The sequence below is a fragment of the Oryx dammah genome, unplaced genomic scaffold, assembly GCF_014754425.2.
Source record: "Oryx dammah isolate SB20612 unplaced genomic scaffold, SCBI_Odam_1.1 HiC_scaffold_4, whole genome shotgun sequence".
In the NCBI taxonomy this organism is placed as follows: Eukaryota; Metazoa; Chordata; class Mammalia; order Artiodactyla; family Bovidae; genus Oryx; species Oryx dammah.
This window is the reverse complement of record NW_024070188.1, coordinates 68314366-68332560: the sequence shown is the minus strand read 5'-3', so window position 1 is coordinate 68332560 and position 18195 is coordinate 68314366. Positions and strand designations below refer to the sequence as shown.

Sequence of the window (18195 nt, the reverse complement as noted above, 5' to 3'; positions counted from 1 at the left end):
TAACATTCCACATCTTGTTAAGATTCTTGTGGTTTAAAAAACCTCCAAATGAGATAGCTACCAAAATATATGGTCATCTCTTTAGGATTTAGTACATTCCCAAAACAAATATAAATCATGATCTGGCCCTTTGCTTCTACAGGCTGGCATTTAAATTCATGCTCTCCAGTTTTCTACTTCTGTAAAAACAAGCTCTTCAGCCAAATTTTTTTTGTATCAATGTCAGTAGAGCACCTAATGCTACTGTTTTCCACAACTCTTTTTAAATTCTACAGTAATTACTTACGATTTAGAATACATAACATACAGAGAAAGATAACACCTATCAGCTTAGGAAAAGCCACAATCAAATTACAGATGAAGGCACTTCCTAATAATTTAGATATCAAATATAGCTTACCTGCTAAGAATGGTTGGGCCCCAGCCATTCTGTACCCTGCTCAGACCAACAGTGTCCAGATTTTTTTTTTCAGAACAGTCCAGTTAACAAAGCATTAGTCAGACACATGAACAAGGATCACTAACAACTTGTCTGTTGCAAGAAAGTCACAGCTTACCAAATAATTAACAATTGTGATGGTGTCATTGCTTGAGCCTTGAAAAAGTTAAAAAAAAAATCTCACCAAAAGACAGGGAGTTTTTTCAACTATGTATTTTAATCAGTATGAACGGTCCCAAGCATTAAATAATACTGAAAAGACAAGCTCTCTAGTTTGAACTTAAGTAAATATTTCTGATTTTGAGCCAGGTACTCACTGAAGCCAAGGAAGTTTTCTTGATTATTTCTTGTTTCCTGTCTTCACTGTGCCTAAATTCCAAAAACAAGTCAGCCAGCAACTGAGTCCCAATGACCTTGATATTGTTTTACCACCCTTTTGAAATAACCCTTTGCATACAGCAATAGGAAATTTAGCTTCCAACCAGTGGAACCTTCTCAAGGAAGCTCTTCTTGCCACTCTTGTTTCAAATTTGAATTTTTAACTGGGTTACTTTTCAACATACAGGAAATCAAACCACTTAAGTCTTGAAAAGGAGTGGAAAGCTTTCAAAGAAATATTTGAGAACATCTGCAAAAGGCAACTGGGACAACTGTACAAATAAATGAAGGATAAATCAATTCCATTTAAGTTACGAAGACATTTTCCCTTTAATTTATCCAAACATTTCATGTCCACTGTTATTTATTTAAGCAAATTTAAGCCCATAATATTAAATTCTAAAATATTACAATATTTATAAGACAGTTGGCAGAGAAAACCTGATGATATAAATACAAATACTGTACTGTTTTTTGTTTTTTTAAAAATACCTGCCAATAAAAATGGCAGAATGAACAGTTTTCTCTCTTTGAAGATCCTCGTTCATTTTTTAATGTTTAAGTCCCTAATGGGGAAAGCACCTTATCTTAAATGTTCCACTATCATAGCTTTAGACCCTCAACATTCTTCTTCAAGTTCAGCAGCTCTTTTTCCTGCCTTCTTTTCTCCAGTTTGAAGGCTAATTTGTTAGCTTTCTTCTCCACTCTCCGTTCCTGTGCAAGAAAATGTTCATGTTATTCAGATCTTCACGCTGATGTAGACTAACTTTACAAAAGAAACTCCCCGTGACCATACCTGCGCCGCCCCAGCTCTTACATCTGAGAAGATTAGTTTACCTTGCGCTCTTCTTTGATAGCTTGCTTTCGTGCTCTTTTGTCCTCCTTGCTTTCACTTTTAGAACGTGGTTGGGTTGACATCTTAGGGAGATCACTGTTATTAATCATCTGCATTCGTTCAACTTGCTTTGCTGTGAGTCCTTTCTTAGGTAAGACATTGAGAGGTATTCCTGTTTTAGAAGATAGTCGGATCTGTTTGGGCTGAAAGAAAGATAAAATGGAATCGGGCTCTTTTCCACTCCTACTAGAAAACAGCTCACTAATGGCACGTTTTGTTGCTTTTCACAATGGTGTTGAAAGCCACAAAGAGGTAAAGCCCTGAGGAAATAATCTGTACACTCCAGTTCCTACACTGCATACTTCAAATAGCTCAGAACACTATGCCTTACCTTTGGTTGATATTTGATAAGTTGTGGATGGTTATATAAATTTGAGTATGTACCTTAAAAAAAAAACACAAACACACAAAAAACATGTATTAACAAGTTCACTTTCATTTCAGTGAAAACATTACTGAGTTCCTCCTATATTCTTTAGTGTTTTCATAGTTCAAAATAACAATTGTGTCTGCTACATTTTTAAATATTTCAATTTACAACTAAGAAACTCCAGTACTTCGGCCACCTCATGCGAAAAGTTGACTCATTGGAAAAGACTCTGATGCTGGGAGGGATTGGGGGCAGGAGGAGAAGGGGATGACAGAGGATGAGATGGCTGGATGGCATCACTGACTCGATGGACGTGAGTCTGAGTGAACTCCAGGAGTTGGTGATGGACAGGGAGGCCTGGCGTGCTGTGATTCATGGGGTCGCAGAGTCGGACACGACTGAGCGACTGAACTGAAATGAATATTCACTGAAAGGACTGATGCTGAAGCTCCAAATCTTTGGCCACCTGATGTGAAGAGCCGATTCACTAGGGAAGATCCTTATGCTGGGAAACACTAAGGACAGGAGTTTGAGCAAACTGCGAGAGAGAATGAGGGTTCAGGGAAACCTGGTGTGCTGCAGTTCCATGGGGTTGCAAAAGAGTCAGACACCACTTAGTGACTGAACAAAAACAAACTGAAATACTTTCCCAAAATATGTACTTTTCCAAAAGTCAATGTATTCAATACTTTAAAATTACTACCATACTTTCAGCAGTAAAACAGATACTTAAGATACTTACTACAAATAGATTCACAATCCCACTTTTCTTTGCCTTCTTCAAGAACTACAGTAACAATTTCTTCCTCCTCAGACCCATCTAGCTCATTCACCGGCAGGTCCTGATCCTCGAAGGGTTCAAGAGTATTCAGTTTTACACAACTTTTGGTTGAGTTTTCCAAAATGAAGATAGAGGAGGGGAAAAAAATACCACTTATTATTACACTATATGTTACTGAAACTGCACTAAAGAGCCAAGGAAACAACAGCCTCTTTTCAAATTCACAAACTCATCTGCCCCATCTGTTACTTCCTGTCACAATCAGCTCTATCCAGCCGTCCCTTTCCCCTGTCACTCTGCTGAGAGGGAGGAAAAACCTATCTGTATCTTTACACAGTTTTAGCACATTAAACAAGATGGAAGATCTTCCTATATAACATTACCTTTTTTAAAGCCTTGAAAAGCATTAGCCCATCTGTCTCATCAAAGTATTCAAATAACTCAAAAAATGTAACCCTTGTCCTGCACTGGGATCTTCATATGATAGTCATCAGGCAACTCAGACCTTTTGAGCAGATGTAAACACCTCATTAGTTTCTCTCAGAGAAATCACCTTGATGTGGGTGATGATTTACCAAACGTTCAGCTAGAAAGTTATGCTAATCAGGTTGAAGAGACAAACTCTGATCGACTTCTCAGAACACCTTTTCATGAAGATGAAGAGTATATATACTGAGAAGTCAGAATGATTCTTCAGCCGAAGAGGCTAGAAGCACCATATCCTCCAAGTGTACGTGACCTTGTACTTTAATCCTGTTATTCCATCACGACTCTCAGGTCAAAGCTACAGAAAGTGGCTCTCAGTGTTTCCACTTACTGTTATATTCGGCTTCAGGACTCTTAATAGCAAAATACAAGCGAAAGGTTAGGGAAAATGTATTATTTTCAAAATACGGATTCTGACTGAGTAATTTTTGAGATTCTGCTGTGCGATTACAGACTATTTGAAAATGAAAACAAGCAAGAAGTCAAAGAAAAGTCACCATACTTCTCTGCCTTCTCTTTATAGTAGTCATTCAAAACTTCCTCTAAGCGATTGCTGTCTACTTGAATGGAACCTTCCAATTCAGCATTATCCAGAGCTCCAATTTCATCATCATCATATTGCTCATAAAACTTGAATGTAAAGAGAAAACATAACATGAAAAGTGAATGTAAAGACTATAGCATTTAAATGTTAATTTTACATTTTACTCCTGTACAATATTTAAGCACTACTATGAGATCAACTAATCAAGTATTAGGAGAGATTTAGCATCATAATAATATGATATGGAAGACATTCTATTCAGCATTCTAAAACTGACATCAAGACTGAAAATAGGCTTCCATTTAACATGAAAATGACCACTGATATAAGAAAAAAACGCCTACACAATGGGAGAAAATATTTGCAAATGTTAAGACCGTTAAAAGGTTAATACCCAATATACACAAACAGTTCATAAAACTCAACATTAAAAAAAAAAAAAAAAAAGCCCAAATAATCTGATGAAAAATGGGCAAGACATAAACAGACATTATTCCAAAGAGGAAATGCAGATGGTCAACAGGCCATAAAAGATGTTCAAAGTTGCCAATTAGCAGGGAAATGCAAACCAAAACTACAATGTGGTATCACCTCACACCTGTTTGAATGGCTATCAGACACAATAAAAATAACAAATATTGGTGAGGATGTGGAGAAAAGGGAATCCTTGTACACTGTTGGTAGGAATGCAAATAGGTGTAGCCAATGTAGAAAACACTATGGAAGCTTCCCAAAAAACTTAAACAGAATTACCATATGACCCAGCAATTCCACTTCAGGGTATATATTTGAAAGAAAGAAAAACACTAACTTGGGAAGATATGTGTATCCCAATGTTCACAGAAGCACTATTTATAATAGCTAAGGCATAGAAGGAACCTAAGCACCCATCAACAGATGAGTAAAGATGTGGTATGTGTATACATATGTATAAACACACACACACAAGACTACTACTCAGACATAAAAAAGAATGAAATTGTGCCATCTGCAGCAACATGGATGGACTTGAAGGGTATTATGCTAAGTGAAAGACAAATACTGTATGATATTGCTTATGTGCAGAACCTAAGAAAATGCAATCAATTAGTGAATACAAAAAAGACTCAATATGGAGTACAAACTAGTGGTTACCAGTGGACAGGAAAGGGACGAGGGGCAAAATAGGGGCAAATTAAGATGCATAAACACTATTAGGTATAAAATAAGGACATACTGTACAATAGCCAATATTTTACAACTATAAATATTTTATAATAAATATAAATGGAATATAACCTTTGAAACTGTGAATCACTATACTGTATACCTGTTATTTATATAACATTGTACCTCAACTATAGTTTAATTTTTAAAAAGAAAGGCAGTTATTCTGTTCAGCTTGAACAAATCCTAGGCAGAAATCTTTACCTCAGAATATTTCAGATACTTCTACATTCACTGATTATGCAAGCTAATAGATTATGTAAATAAATGGTGTTAATGCACAAATTTCACTCTTTGTTTAGATGATATTTACTGTATTATTCAAATGCTGTAAACACTGTCAGGGTTTGTAAAAGAATTAAGCAAGGGGTGATGTAACTCCTGAAAAGTGAGGTTATTAGTAACAGTTTGCCTATTTCTCAGAGAAAAGAGGGAAATGAATACTCACTGAAAAGACAGTTAGAACCTTTATCTTAGGTATTCCTTGAAGGAATTTATTCATCATTTACTTAACAGTCTGAACTCCTGCCATATGCCAGATACTATATTGGTCTTGGGATATAACAGTAAGAAAAACACTCAAAAAAAAAAAAAAAAAGAAAAGGGAAAAAAATGGAATTTTGTTTATGCCCAGGCCAATGCTTAAAGATAACATACTCTTAGAGATTAGGGTCAGAGAGGTTCAGAATCAAATTATCAGATTCTACGAGGAATGTCAGGAGGTTTGATCAGTCACTTTCTGACTTAAACACATTCTTTCCAGAATGAAAACTGGGGCCATTTTATGATCTGTTATTAAAAGACAGTCTGTTTCTAACACTGAAAGTTCTAGCTTTGGGTTCCATTGTCATAATGTGTACTAGGAACTGGTGTTAAAAGGCTCCCCATTTGGAAACCTTACCTTTTCAAACCTCTCATCATGTAGGGTCAGCTGTTCATTCCTCCTCATGACTGAGGACGTCAAGGAATACTCAGTAAAGCGACTTTTTGTTTCCTCTTCCCAGAAGAAGTGATTTTCTACAGCCCCAAGAGGTTTTCCAGGGGCAGACATATCCTCATCTGATGAGCCTGCATGGTCATATCTGTTGTCATCACTACCTCCTTCCTCATCATCCACATCTTCCCACTCACTGTCATCTTCAGCCTCAGATTTCCTAAAGTCAGAGCCATAAATTAACTGTCAAAACAACTTGAAAAACAACAGAACCAAATGACTTTACACAAGTAAAATTTGAGGGTATTTCAGGCAGGATGCTTGTTTAGGCAAGAACAGCTGTGCTGCTTGACCTGTATGATTTGGTTGGAAAAGCAATGAACTAGCAATCAAGCGACTTGGACTTTAGCCCCATCTATTGATGGCTTGTAGGGACCTCAAGTCTTATATTTTCTATCCTAAAATGAGAACTCAGACTAAATGCTCTCAAAGGTCTCTTCCAGCTATAACTAATGGTTATCGTCCTATGGAAGCAACAGGGCATTCCTGCTTCAAAACAAACCACACGTACTGTATCTCCATTCCCTCTTCCTCTTCTGTTGGCTTACTGGCCTGAAGAATGAAATCATCTTCAAGTAAATTATCCGGATTATCAAAATCAAAATCATCATCAAGAGCTGCAACAATGTCAGGATCAAAATCTAACCGAGGTCCTAAAAGGAAAACAAAAATTGAGCAGTAATTCCCAAGAAAGCATGATTCATTCACTTAACTAATATAATTCGGCAGCTATTACATGCCTGACTCTATATACTAAGGATAAAACAGTGATTAAAATTTTTAAAAGTTCAGGAATAAAAACATAACTGCAAGAAAATTTAAAAAAGAAAAAGTCCCTCTGGTTCAAATACCCACTGGTAAAACACAGATCTAAAATATTAAGCTTTGTCTATTTAGCAAAATTCAAAGCTTTTACCCGCAGGAAAAAATTGGGCTTTAACTTCACCTGTTAGAAGAAACAAATTATTAGGCTGGTACAAAAGTAGTTGTGGTTTTGGACTGTGAATTTTAAATCATTATAACTAGGCTCAAACACATCTTTATTAATCAAGGTAGGAACCATTATAATCAACACATTTTTGCTAATGAGAAATAAGCTTATTCCTATAGTGTAAAAATCCATGATTCAGGATTCAATGAACACTCAGAAAGCATTTTCTACATCCTATTGGTTGTGGAAGTATTTTCCCTGCAAAGTTGTTGAAATGCTTGAAGAAGTGGTAGTTAGTTGGTGAGAGGTCAAGCAAATATGGCATATGAAGTACAACTTTGTAGCCCAATTCATTCAGCTTCTGAAGTGTTGGTTGTGTGATATGTGACCAAGTGTTGCTGTGGAGAACTAGGCCCATTCTGTGACCAATACTGGCTGTAGGCTTTGCATTTTTTGGTGTATCTCATTGATTTGCTGAGCATACTTCTCAGCTGTAATGGTTTTGGTGGGATTCAGAAAGCTGCAGTGGATCAGGCCAGCAGCAGACCACCAAACAGTGATCATGACCTTTTTGTGGGTACAAGTTTGACTTTGGGAATTGCTTTGGAGCTTCTCCATTCAACCACAGAGCTGGTCATCCCCAGCTATTGTTATCAAATCCACGTTTTCACTGTATGTCACAATCTGATCAAGAAGTGGTTCACTGCTGCATACAATAAAAGACATTTCAAAATGAATTTGAGTTTCAGTCAGCTCACAAGGCACCCACTTATCAAGCCTTTTCACCTTCCCAATTTGCTTCAAATGTCGAATGACAGTAGAATGGTGAACACCGAGTTCTTGGCAACTTCTTGTGGAGCTGTAAGAGGATCAGCTGTGATGGTTGCTCTCAGTTGGTCACTATCAACTTTCTCTCATCGGCTACTATGCTCCCTCATCTTCAAGGCTCTCGTCGCCTTTGCAAAACTTCTTGAACTACTACTGCACTGTAAGTTTCTTAGCAGTTACTGGGCCTAATGAGTTGCTGATGTTGTGAATTGTCTCCACTGCTTTATGACCATGACCCAGTTATGAACTCAAAAAAAAAAAAAAAAAATCGCTCAAATTTGCTTTTTGTCTAACATCATTTCTACAGTCTAAAATAAACATGAAATGAACAGCAAGTAATAAGTCATTAGTAAAAAAACACATAAAGCAGGAAATGCACATTAAAATGATGTATAACATAACCACTTTTGCTAAAGAATGGATTCCCATATCAAAGGGCAAAGTTCAATAATGCAAATCACAATTACTTTTGCACCAACCTAACAAGTATCTGTAGCCTGTGAAACTCCTGTCTTTTCAGACTTTTTGTACTATGAGATTTTATCAAATCCCAACCTGTTTCTTTGGCTGTGTTCTTCTATATGTAAAAATATTAGTCTTAGAAACACTTTCAAGTTCAAACCTGTAAACTGACATGGCTTTCAACACCCTTCACAGAGTGACCATTACTTGACCTGAGCCTTGTTTCACATTAACCCTTACCCTTCCTTCCAGGCCTACTACAGATAAAAGGTGTGCAGATTCCTATATTTATGCTTTTTCTTGGAGTATCCTCTCTTCCTCACCCCACCTCCATCTACCTACTTAAGTTCTACCTAAGACATCAATCACGACATCTTTGGGGCTTTACAACAATTCATTCATTTGTACTATGATTGTAATTTCCCATTCTTTGTCTATCTCTCCCAGCTGATGATAATTAAAGAGGTCAGAGACAATGTTTTTTTCTGATTTAACCCAAACTCGGTCATAGTGAAACTAAAAAATTTGCAGAATGGATTAAATGAATGAATGACACATGGCAAGTGTTGGTCAATAATTAAGGCAGTTTAGTAAGAAATATCAAACACCACATCTGTGGACTTCTGTTTGTTCATTTTAGTCCTGGTACTGCAAAAAAGAACCCAAACATTATTAATTTTTGGTGTATCTAGAATAAACGGTAAGATGGACTTCTATAAAATACTTCTCTACACTCTTGGGATAAATTCTGAACGCAAACAGATTAAGTATTTTCATGACTGCACAACATGAATGTAAGGCTAACTGAGTTATCACTGTTTCCTTTGTGAGAGGTTAGGTCAAGGCTAAAATTCCCCTACTAGATCACCAAAAATAATTTTTCCACTTTTCTCTCCAAATAGGAACTTTAAAGATTTAAGAACTTGATGGCAATAAAGAGATGCTGATCACAGTTACCCTTCCTAATTTAATGATTTCTAATCTGAATTCAAACACATCTCAATTGTTCCAATACTTTATCAGGTACAGAAAAACTTTGTATCATTACTATATGTTGCTTTTTGTAAAATAAAGCTCTGTCCACTTGGAAGTTAAAATATACATACCTGAAACAGGAGCTGCTTTATTTAACAATCCAACATCTTCCTCAAACTCTGATGCAAACACTGAGGAAGGCAACTTAATTCCACTGGTCTTGAAAAATAAATTATGCAATGGTTAGATTTAGAAATACTTTTGAACTACTAAGAGTTGAAGTGCCCCCCAAATTCATGTCCATCCAGTTCAGAAAGTGACCTGGTTTGGAAACAGGTTCCTCACAGATGTAATTAGTTAAGATGAGATGATACTGGATGATGGTGTGTCCTTATAAGGAGGCCACATGAAGACAATAAGACATACAAGGGAGAATGAAGATGGAGGAAGACTGGAGTGCCATACCTACAGGCAACAGAAAACTAAGGATTGCTGGCAACTACCAGAAACTAGGAGACAGGCACAGAAAGATTCTTCCTGTCAGGCCCCGAGAAGGAACAACCTTCCAAAAGCTTGCTTTCAGACTTCTTGTGACAGAATACATCCCCGTTGTTTTAAGCCACCCAGTGGTAATATGTGGTAATTTGTTACGGCAATTCTACTAACATAACCATATTCTGCATTGTCTCACTTATACTCCAGTTGCCAATTTTGAACATGCATATCCCCATCATCTCAAAAGCAACTTCCCTGTAATACTTCACAAAACTTAAATCTAGTGTATCACTTCACTTAATCCTATTGACTCCATGAGTTGTCAGCATGTTTTAGTCAAACACAAGCTATGAAAGGTTAAATGGCATGACTGCCTCAGACTAGTTAAGTTAGGTTTGGGGGATTCAAATCCTGGTCTCACAAAGCCACTCTTCAAAGTTCAAAACAAAATTAGTCTCCTCCTACCTAAACCAGAGGTAATGTCCTCAGCTCTGGTATTGGCACAACTTTTCTCTGAATTGGCTGCTTAAATTCTAGGAAGATCATAAATCATTGTTACCCACTTACTGTTTTGAACTTCTGCATACAGTTACTTCACATCTATTTTCTGGGCACCATCTTACTCATGGCTAACCAGGGCACAGATGATAGTTAGATGTTGCTTAATCTACATCTAGTCCAATCTTTTATTCAGTTCAGTCATTCAGTTGTGTCCGACTCTTTGAGATGCCATGAACTGCAGCATGCCAGGCTTCTCTGTCATCACCAACTCCCCGAGTTTACTCAAATTCATGTCCATTGCATCAGTGATGCCATCCAACCATTGTATCCTCTGTCATCCCCTTCTCCCACCTTCAATCTGTCCCAGCATCAGGGTCTTTTCAAATGAGTCAGTTCTTCACATCAGGTGGCCAAAGTATTGGAATTTCAGCTTCAGCATCAGTCCTTCCAATGAACATTGAGGACTGATTTCCTTTAGGATGGACTGGTTGGATCTCCTTCCAGTCCAAGGGACTCTCAAGAGTCTTCTCCAACACCACAGTTCAAAAGCATCAATTCTTTGGCACTCAGCTTTCTTTATAGCCCAACTCTCACATCCATACGTAACTACTGGAAAAGCTGTATCTTTGACTAGTCAGATCTTTGCTGGCAAAGCAATGTCTCTGCTTTTTACTATGCTGTTTAGGTTGGTCATATCTTTCCTTCCAAGAAGCAAGCGTCTTTTAATTTCATGGCTGCAGTCACCATCTGCAGCGATTGTGGAGCCCCCCAAAATTTTAAAGTCTGTCACTATTTCCACCGTTTCCCCATCTATCTGCCATGAAGTGATGGGACCAGATGCCATTAGTTTTCTGAATGCTGAATTTTAAGCCAACTTTTCACTCTTCTCTTTCACTTTCATCAAGCGGTCTTTAGTTTTTCATTTTCTGCCATAAGGATGATGTCATCTGCATATCTGAGGTTACTGATATTTCTTCCAGCAATCTTGATTTCAGCTTGTGCTTCATCCAGCCCAGCATTTCTCATGATGTACTCCGCATATAAGTTAAATAAGCACGATGACAATATACAGCCTTGACGTACTCCTTTCCCTATCTGGAACCAGTCTGTTGTTCCATGTCCATTTCCAACTGTTGCTTCTTGACTCGCATACGGATTTCTGAAGAGGAAGGTCAAGTGGTGTGGTATTCCCATCTCTTTCAGAATTTTCTAGTTTGTTGTAATCCACATAGTCAAAGGCTATTACTGCCAGATTAAAACTCCTTGTCTACTCTATGTGTCCAGATTCCTTACTGTTACTCAGTAATAGAACCTCCACATAAAATCAAGTCCAGTTCTTTATGTCATGGACTAATTCAAAGCAATTTATGGAGCACACATGTGCTAGACACAATGACCCACAATACTACCTCATGTCCCTTCTTTCTGAATGGAATGATCCTTCTCTCTTCACTAGAATCCACCCTTTTTAGTGGCCAGCTCAGTTTCTTTGTTCTCCATGAAACTCTTCTTGATTACTGTTCTGGAACTTTACTGTGTCAACTCTCTCATTCTGCACACCATACAATCTACTTCAACATGGGCTGGCACATATTTTCTGACTGGTCCCTAAGTTTTAGTTGCATATTTTCAACCACACAGTTGATAATGTAAGAGTCACTACAATGTGTTCTTGGACCTCAAAACTGTCCCATCCTCAGTCAAGGAGCAGGCAGGAAGCCAAGTTGCACACTCTCACCAGCTCACAGACAGAACCTGCTGAAAGCCACTGAAGAGCACAAGGGCCTATCTAGTAAGCTCCTAGGGCTTCTAAAGAGTTTTTTCAGGAGCATAAACATGGGCAAAGATCTGCTTTCTGCTGTAGAATCCTATTTCTTAAAAGATTTACTGAGATATGGTTCACATATTACACAGTTCAGCCATTTAAAGTGCATAATTTAATAATTTTGGTACATATTACAGTAACTTTTTAAAAACTGTGGTAAAATATGTACTTTTAAAAAACTTTGTGATTATCTATCCTTGGACTCTGGGGTTAAAAAGAGGAAGATCAGCTTGTGCTCAATGAATTACCTTTGGAGAAAAGAATCACATATATAGAGTTTAGATAGTAATTACATTTTGGATAAAGGCCTGTCACTTTTTTAGTGGTTGCAACGATTCTGAATTGCTCTCTGCTATGACAGCACCTGCTTTGCTTCATGAAAAATTCAGGGACTGATCACACATTACTAATTTCTTCACTGCCTTTCTGTACTGCTTTACTTTCTTTTTTTAGGGCATATTCAGTACTCCTGGTTTACTCACTTTGGTGGTTTGTTACACGTTACAGCTGAAGAAACACACGGGACCCATCCATATTTTTGCATCATGCTACTGAAAACCAATGGCACTTGTTTTTCCAACATAATCCACATATCCTTATAAATATCACTGAAGTGCCCTTCAACAGTCTTATTCTGTTAGAAGAGTTAATTAGATAGTGGTTACTTTTATCCAAAATGAATTAAACAATCTTTTATTGGCCAATACAATTTAGCCAGAAAAATGTTAGGACTTCACAAGAATACACAGAAGAACTGTACAAAAAAGATTTTCAAGACCCAGATAATCACGATGGTGTGATCACTCACCTAGAGCCAGACATCCTGGAATGTGAAGTCAAGTGGGCCTTAGAAAGCATCACTACGAACAAAGCTAGTGGAGGTGATGGAATTCCAGTGGAGCTGTTTCAAATCCTGAAAGATGCTGCTGTGAAAGTGCTGCACTCAATGTCAGCAAATTTGGAAAACTCAGCAGTGTCCACAGGACTGGAAAAGGTCAGTTTTCATTCCAATCTCAAAGAAAGGCAATGCCAAAGAATGCTCAAACTACCGCACAGTTGCACTCATCTCACATGCTAGTAAAGTAATGCTCAAAATTCTCCAAGCCAGGCTTCAGCAGTACGTGAACCGTGAAATTCCAGATGTTCAAGCTGGTTTTAGAAAAGGCAGAGGGACCAGAGATCAAATTGCCAACATCCGCTGGATCATCGAAAAAGCAAGAGAGTTCCAGAAAAACATCTATTTCTGCTTTATTGACTATGCCAAAGCCTTTGACTGTGTGGATCACAATAAACTGTGGAAAATTCTGAAAGAGATGGGAATACCAGAACACCTGACCTGCCTCTTGAGAAACCTATCTGCAGGTCAGGAAGCAACAGTTAGAACTGGACATGGACAACAGACTGGTTCCAAATAGGAAAAGGAGTACGCAAAGGCTGTATATTGTCACCCAGTTTATTTAACTTCTATGCAGAGTACATCATGAGAAACACTGGGCTGGAAGAAGCACAAGCTGGAATCAAGACTGCCAGGAGAAATATCAATAACCTCAGATATGCAGATAATACCACCCTTATGGCAGAAAGTGAAGAGGAACCAAAAAGCCTCTTGATGAAAGTGAAAGAGGAGAGTGAAAAAGTTGGCTTAAAGCTCAACATTCAGAAAATGAAGATCATGGCATCTGGTCCCATCACTTCATGGCAAATAGATGGGGAAACAGTGTCAGACTTTATTTTGGGGGGCTCCAAAAGCACTGCAGATGGTGACTGCAGCCATGAAATTAAAAGACGCTTACTCCTTGGAAGGAAAGTTATGACCAACCTAGATAGCATATTCAAAAGCAGAGACATTACTTTGCCAACAAAGGTCCGTCTAGTCAAGGCTATAGTTTTCCCAGTGGTTATGTATGAATGTGAGAGTTGGACTGTGAAGAAAGCTGAGCACCGAAGAATTGATGCTTTTGAACTGTGGTGTTGGAGAAGACTCTTGAGAGTTCCTTGGACTGCAAGGAGATCCAACCAGTCCATCCTAAAGGAGATCAGTCCTGGGTGTTCATTGAAGGACTGATGCTGAAGCTGAAACTCCAATACTTTGGCCACCTCATGGGAAGAGGTGACTTTTTGGAAGACCCTGATGCTGGGAGGGATTGGGGGCAGGAGGAGAAGGGGACAACAGAGGATGAGATATCTGGATGGCATCACCGACTCAATGGACATGAGTTTGGGTAAACTCTGGGAGTTGGTAATGGACAGGGGGGCCTGACATGGTGCAATTCATGGGGTTGCAAAGAGTCGGACACGGCTGAGCAACTGAACTAAACTGAAAACGTTTATTACTTAGGATAAAGAAATTGAGCCACTTTCCCTCCTTTAATGGGTCATTGGAAGGAAATGAGTCAATAAGATACATATCCTACTCCGGATATAACAGGCTTGGGGAAGAAGGTGTAGAGAAATAGGTTCTGGTAAAGATGTGGTAATGGGGTATGTGGCCTCCCAAGAAAGTACAACCTAGTGAGTGAATGATCAGGTGAACAGTTATTATTAATAACTCTTCGGTATAACATGCTGATGCCTAACCCTTTTGACTTTTCTTAAGCAACAAGTATGGACTGGAGGAGCTTATGATCACATCTTCCCCAAGGAAAAAGTCTAGACCATGGCAGGACTCATGATGAGAAACAGGGGAAATTGATGCTCTTTGTATCTCTCCTTTCTGTCCATAAGCCCAATATATTCGTCTTTTTTAAGTGCGAAAAGTGATATAAAAGTTTCACAGGGAAATTTACTATACACTCATACTAAACTAAAAGTAAGGACTTCCCTGGTAGTACAGTGGGTAAGAATCTGCCTGCCAATGCAAAGGACATGGGTTTGAGTCCAGGTCTGGAAGATCCCACCTGCCATGCGATCAGCTAAGCCCGTGCTTAGAGCCCATGAGCACCAACTATTGAGCGCAGATTCAGTTCTCTAGCTGACACCAATTCTTGCCTCAAACAGTTACCTTGATTTAAAAGTGATGGTTTACTCCCTCACGGCCCTTCACACACATTCACACTCAAATTGCTAAAAAGCCTTACTGAAGTGACTGAAGGCTCTTCTCTCCCATCTTCCCTGTAAGGTGCACCGGAGGTACTGGTGGGAATGAGCTCTGAGGGGCCAGATGGTTCCTTCAGGTGCTGTAGGTAGTCATAGTCATCGTCAAAGAACACTCCATACTTCCTCTGCTCCGCTCGCCTTTCTTCATCTTTTATCTAGGGTAATAAACAAAATGGACATAGTACCTGTTCCAAGGATAAAACCCAGGAAACTTCCAATAAGCACAACTTTCAGAACATGGGGCAGATGACCCATGAACACTCTAGCTGATAGGAATGAGACAAAGACTTCTTGACAAACTCAGGAAACACAGGATGCCACATAAAATTAAAATGGAATGAAAATAGTTCCTCCTTCCATTAGACACTTCTGTGCAACAATTCAAGCCAAGAAACACACACACACTATTTTACCATGTTATGTGGAGAATTAAAAGACTAGGGCGCACTGAAAGGTAAGTACTATTTCCTGAATTTATATGCAAAGAAACTTCTCAAGGCATAAGACCAATTGGCTTTACAACAAAGCTAAATATGCCTGGGTTCCCCAACACTTCCTTTCACATTACCCACACTTAACAATTATACTCTGACTGATAATTACCAAATCAACCTCTTAAAAGCTCCCTTGCATTTTCTAAAGCTAACTCATGAGTTTTACATTTCATGAGATGACCAGGAGGCAATAATACAGTTTGTGGTTATGAAATGCCAATATCTCATGGAAAGCAAAGACTGAGCATATGGTTGTGCCCAAAGTAACACCATAAAGCATTGTTGCTGATGGATTAGTAAATATTTTCCATTACTCTACAAGACTGCTCACTTAAACATCTCCAATAAAAATATTCTCTCAACAAAATAAACATGCATGATGTAAAAATGAACATATTTACTGAGAGTTAAATCACATATTTTGTTTCCCAGAAGATCAGTTATCTGAGAACAGCAGCTGACTAACATAATTAAAAACGATCAACAATCCAACTACAAACTTACTGGCTATAGAAGAGGACCCACCTTCTGTGTAGGCAACAGAACCCTCTGCGGTGCAGTCTCGTCTGCTGCTAAAGGATCTCTTTGGCTCCGGTGGACCAGGTGAAAAGACACAGCTTTCTTCTTCTCTATAAAGGGCTTTTTCTTCCTGTGAGGCTTCAAAGAAACAGAATCACAGTAATAAATCAGAACAACAACAAAAAACACTGATTATACCCTCCACAGGCATCTTCAATAAGTTATGGTAAGGATCAACAGATTGTCAAAACTTGCACTTTTAGGGCAGGCAACATCACCTATGTTAAAAAAAAAAAAAAAACTACCTTCCTTCAACAAACCTTTTTTGGGGAGGTACTCCGTGCCAAACCTAGTTACCGGTACGGGGAATATGGCAATGGGAAAGTTAAAGTTCCTGTTCTCCACAGGCAAATCACCGAGAACCGGGTTTCAGGTGAAGGCAAGCAAAACGAAACACAGGGATGGGTAAGGACTCAACAGTTACTTTAAAGTGGGGGCTCGGAGAAGGTCCCTGAGAGTCTGAACCAGAATGGGAGTCCACCACAGGAAAATCTGAGGAAGAGTTACAAGCAGGAGAAACACTTCCTGTACCAACTATTAAAACCATGACACAACCAGCTGAAGTTGAAATACACGATTCACCATCGTTCTACCTTCTCGTTTCACTGCTCAACCTCGAGTTTATACACTGAAAGATCATTCCAGTTGAGTAGGCCCAATCTTAGAAGCACCTCTTCCCCAGAGTAGACAGATGAGCAGACACCTGTCACTGCAACGTCTGGAGAAACAAGCAAACCCCTCTCCGCCTGACGTCACGAAGCACTGGGTGTCGCATCTGTGTGCTTTGTTATAGGTTTTTAGGCCTCTAGGAGGGTAAAGGGTAGGCCATCCTCTTCTGTCTACTCCACAGGCACGCTAGGCCGTAGAAGCCCCGCTCTAAACTGAAAACTATGCCCGCGGTGGTGAGGCTGACCCAAACCCGGACAAGGGGCCAAAAGCCGCCTGCCTTTACCTTCGGACGTGCCATCCCAGTTCCAGGATGGAGAAGCCATTGGCTTAGGGGACCCAGCCTGGCCTCTGCCAAACCAGGGCGCCCCAACTCCGACTTACCATGCTTGCAGCCGCGCGGCGCTCACGCCAAACAGGGACGACAGCACTCTCCTAGTCAGACGGACGGTGACACGGTATCTCCCGAACGCCTCTGAGAATCAGCTCACCGCCCAGTCTTTAACTCCACTCCACACGTGCGGCTCCAGGAACCGGCTGGAAATCACTCAGCAGGCCGTGGAAACGGACCAATCGCCGAAAGGCTGAAGGATCACGACCGGAAATTACGCAAAGCTCACGCCGGCTCAAGGATCGCGAGAAGCTATTGGTGGGTGGGGCTGTTTCCACTCACGGGAGGGCGGGGTTTTTCTGTTCGTAATTAAATCAGCTGGGGAAGGGAATCGTGGGCGCCTGTGCGAGATGAGGCGCGAAAGTGGGTCGCTGTTTATGGGCGAACTTGCTTTTATATCGCCCTCTGCTGAGAACAGAAGCCACGGATCTGGCATCCCCATTGACAGTTGTATTTCCTGCCTATTCCTCGCCGTAAACAAGACAAACAGAACACACAAACTACACAAAAGAAAGGTGGCCACTCCCCTGGGTTCCCGACATTTCAAGTTCCCTCGGAGGAGCCTCAGTTCAGTCGCTCAGTCGTGTCCTACTCTTTGCGACCCCATGGACTGCAGCACGCCAGGCTTCCCTGTCCATCACCAACTCCCAGAGCTTACTCAAACTCATTTTCATGGAGTCGGTGATGCCATCCAACCATCTCATCCTCTGTCATCCTTTTCTCCTCCTGCCTTCACTCATTCCCAGCATCAGGGTCTTTTAAAATGAGTCAGTTCTTCACATCAGGTGGCCAAAGTATTGAAGTTTCAACTTCAGCATCAGTCCTTCCAATGAATATTCAGGACTGATTTCCATTAGGA

General features: G+C 39.6%; 1 protein-coding gene across 1 annotated transcript; it reads right to left on the bottom strand.

Annotated features, from left to right (window-relative positions):
- Window positions 1-636: 636 nt before the first annotated feature.
- Window positions 637-17562, bottom strand: LTV1 (LTV1 ribosome biogenesis factor). Its single transcript, XM_040238610.1, has 11 exons — window positions 17330-17562; window positions 16226-16357; window positions 15188-15361; window positions 9421-9508; window positions 6605-6746; window positions 6001-6253; window positions 3852-3979; window positions 2825-2964; window positions 2044-2096; window positions 1655-1855; window positions 637-1531 (listed from the first exon to the last, which is right to left on the bottom strand). Exons 1-11 carry the CDS (start codon window positions 17330-17332, stop codon window positions 1421-1423), a joined length of 1425 nt encoding a protein of 474 aa, XP_040094544.1. The 5' UTR covers window positions 17333-17562; the 3' UTR covers window positions 637-1420.
- Window positions 17563-18195: the final 633 nt, after the last annotated feature.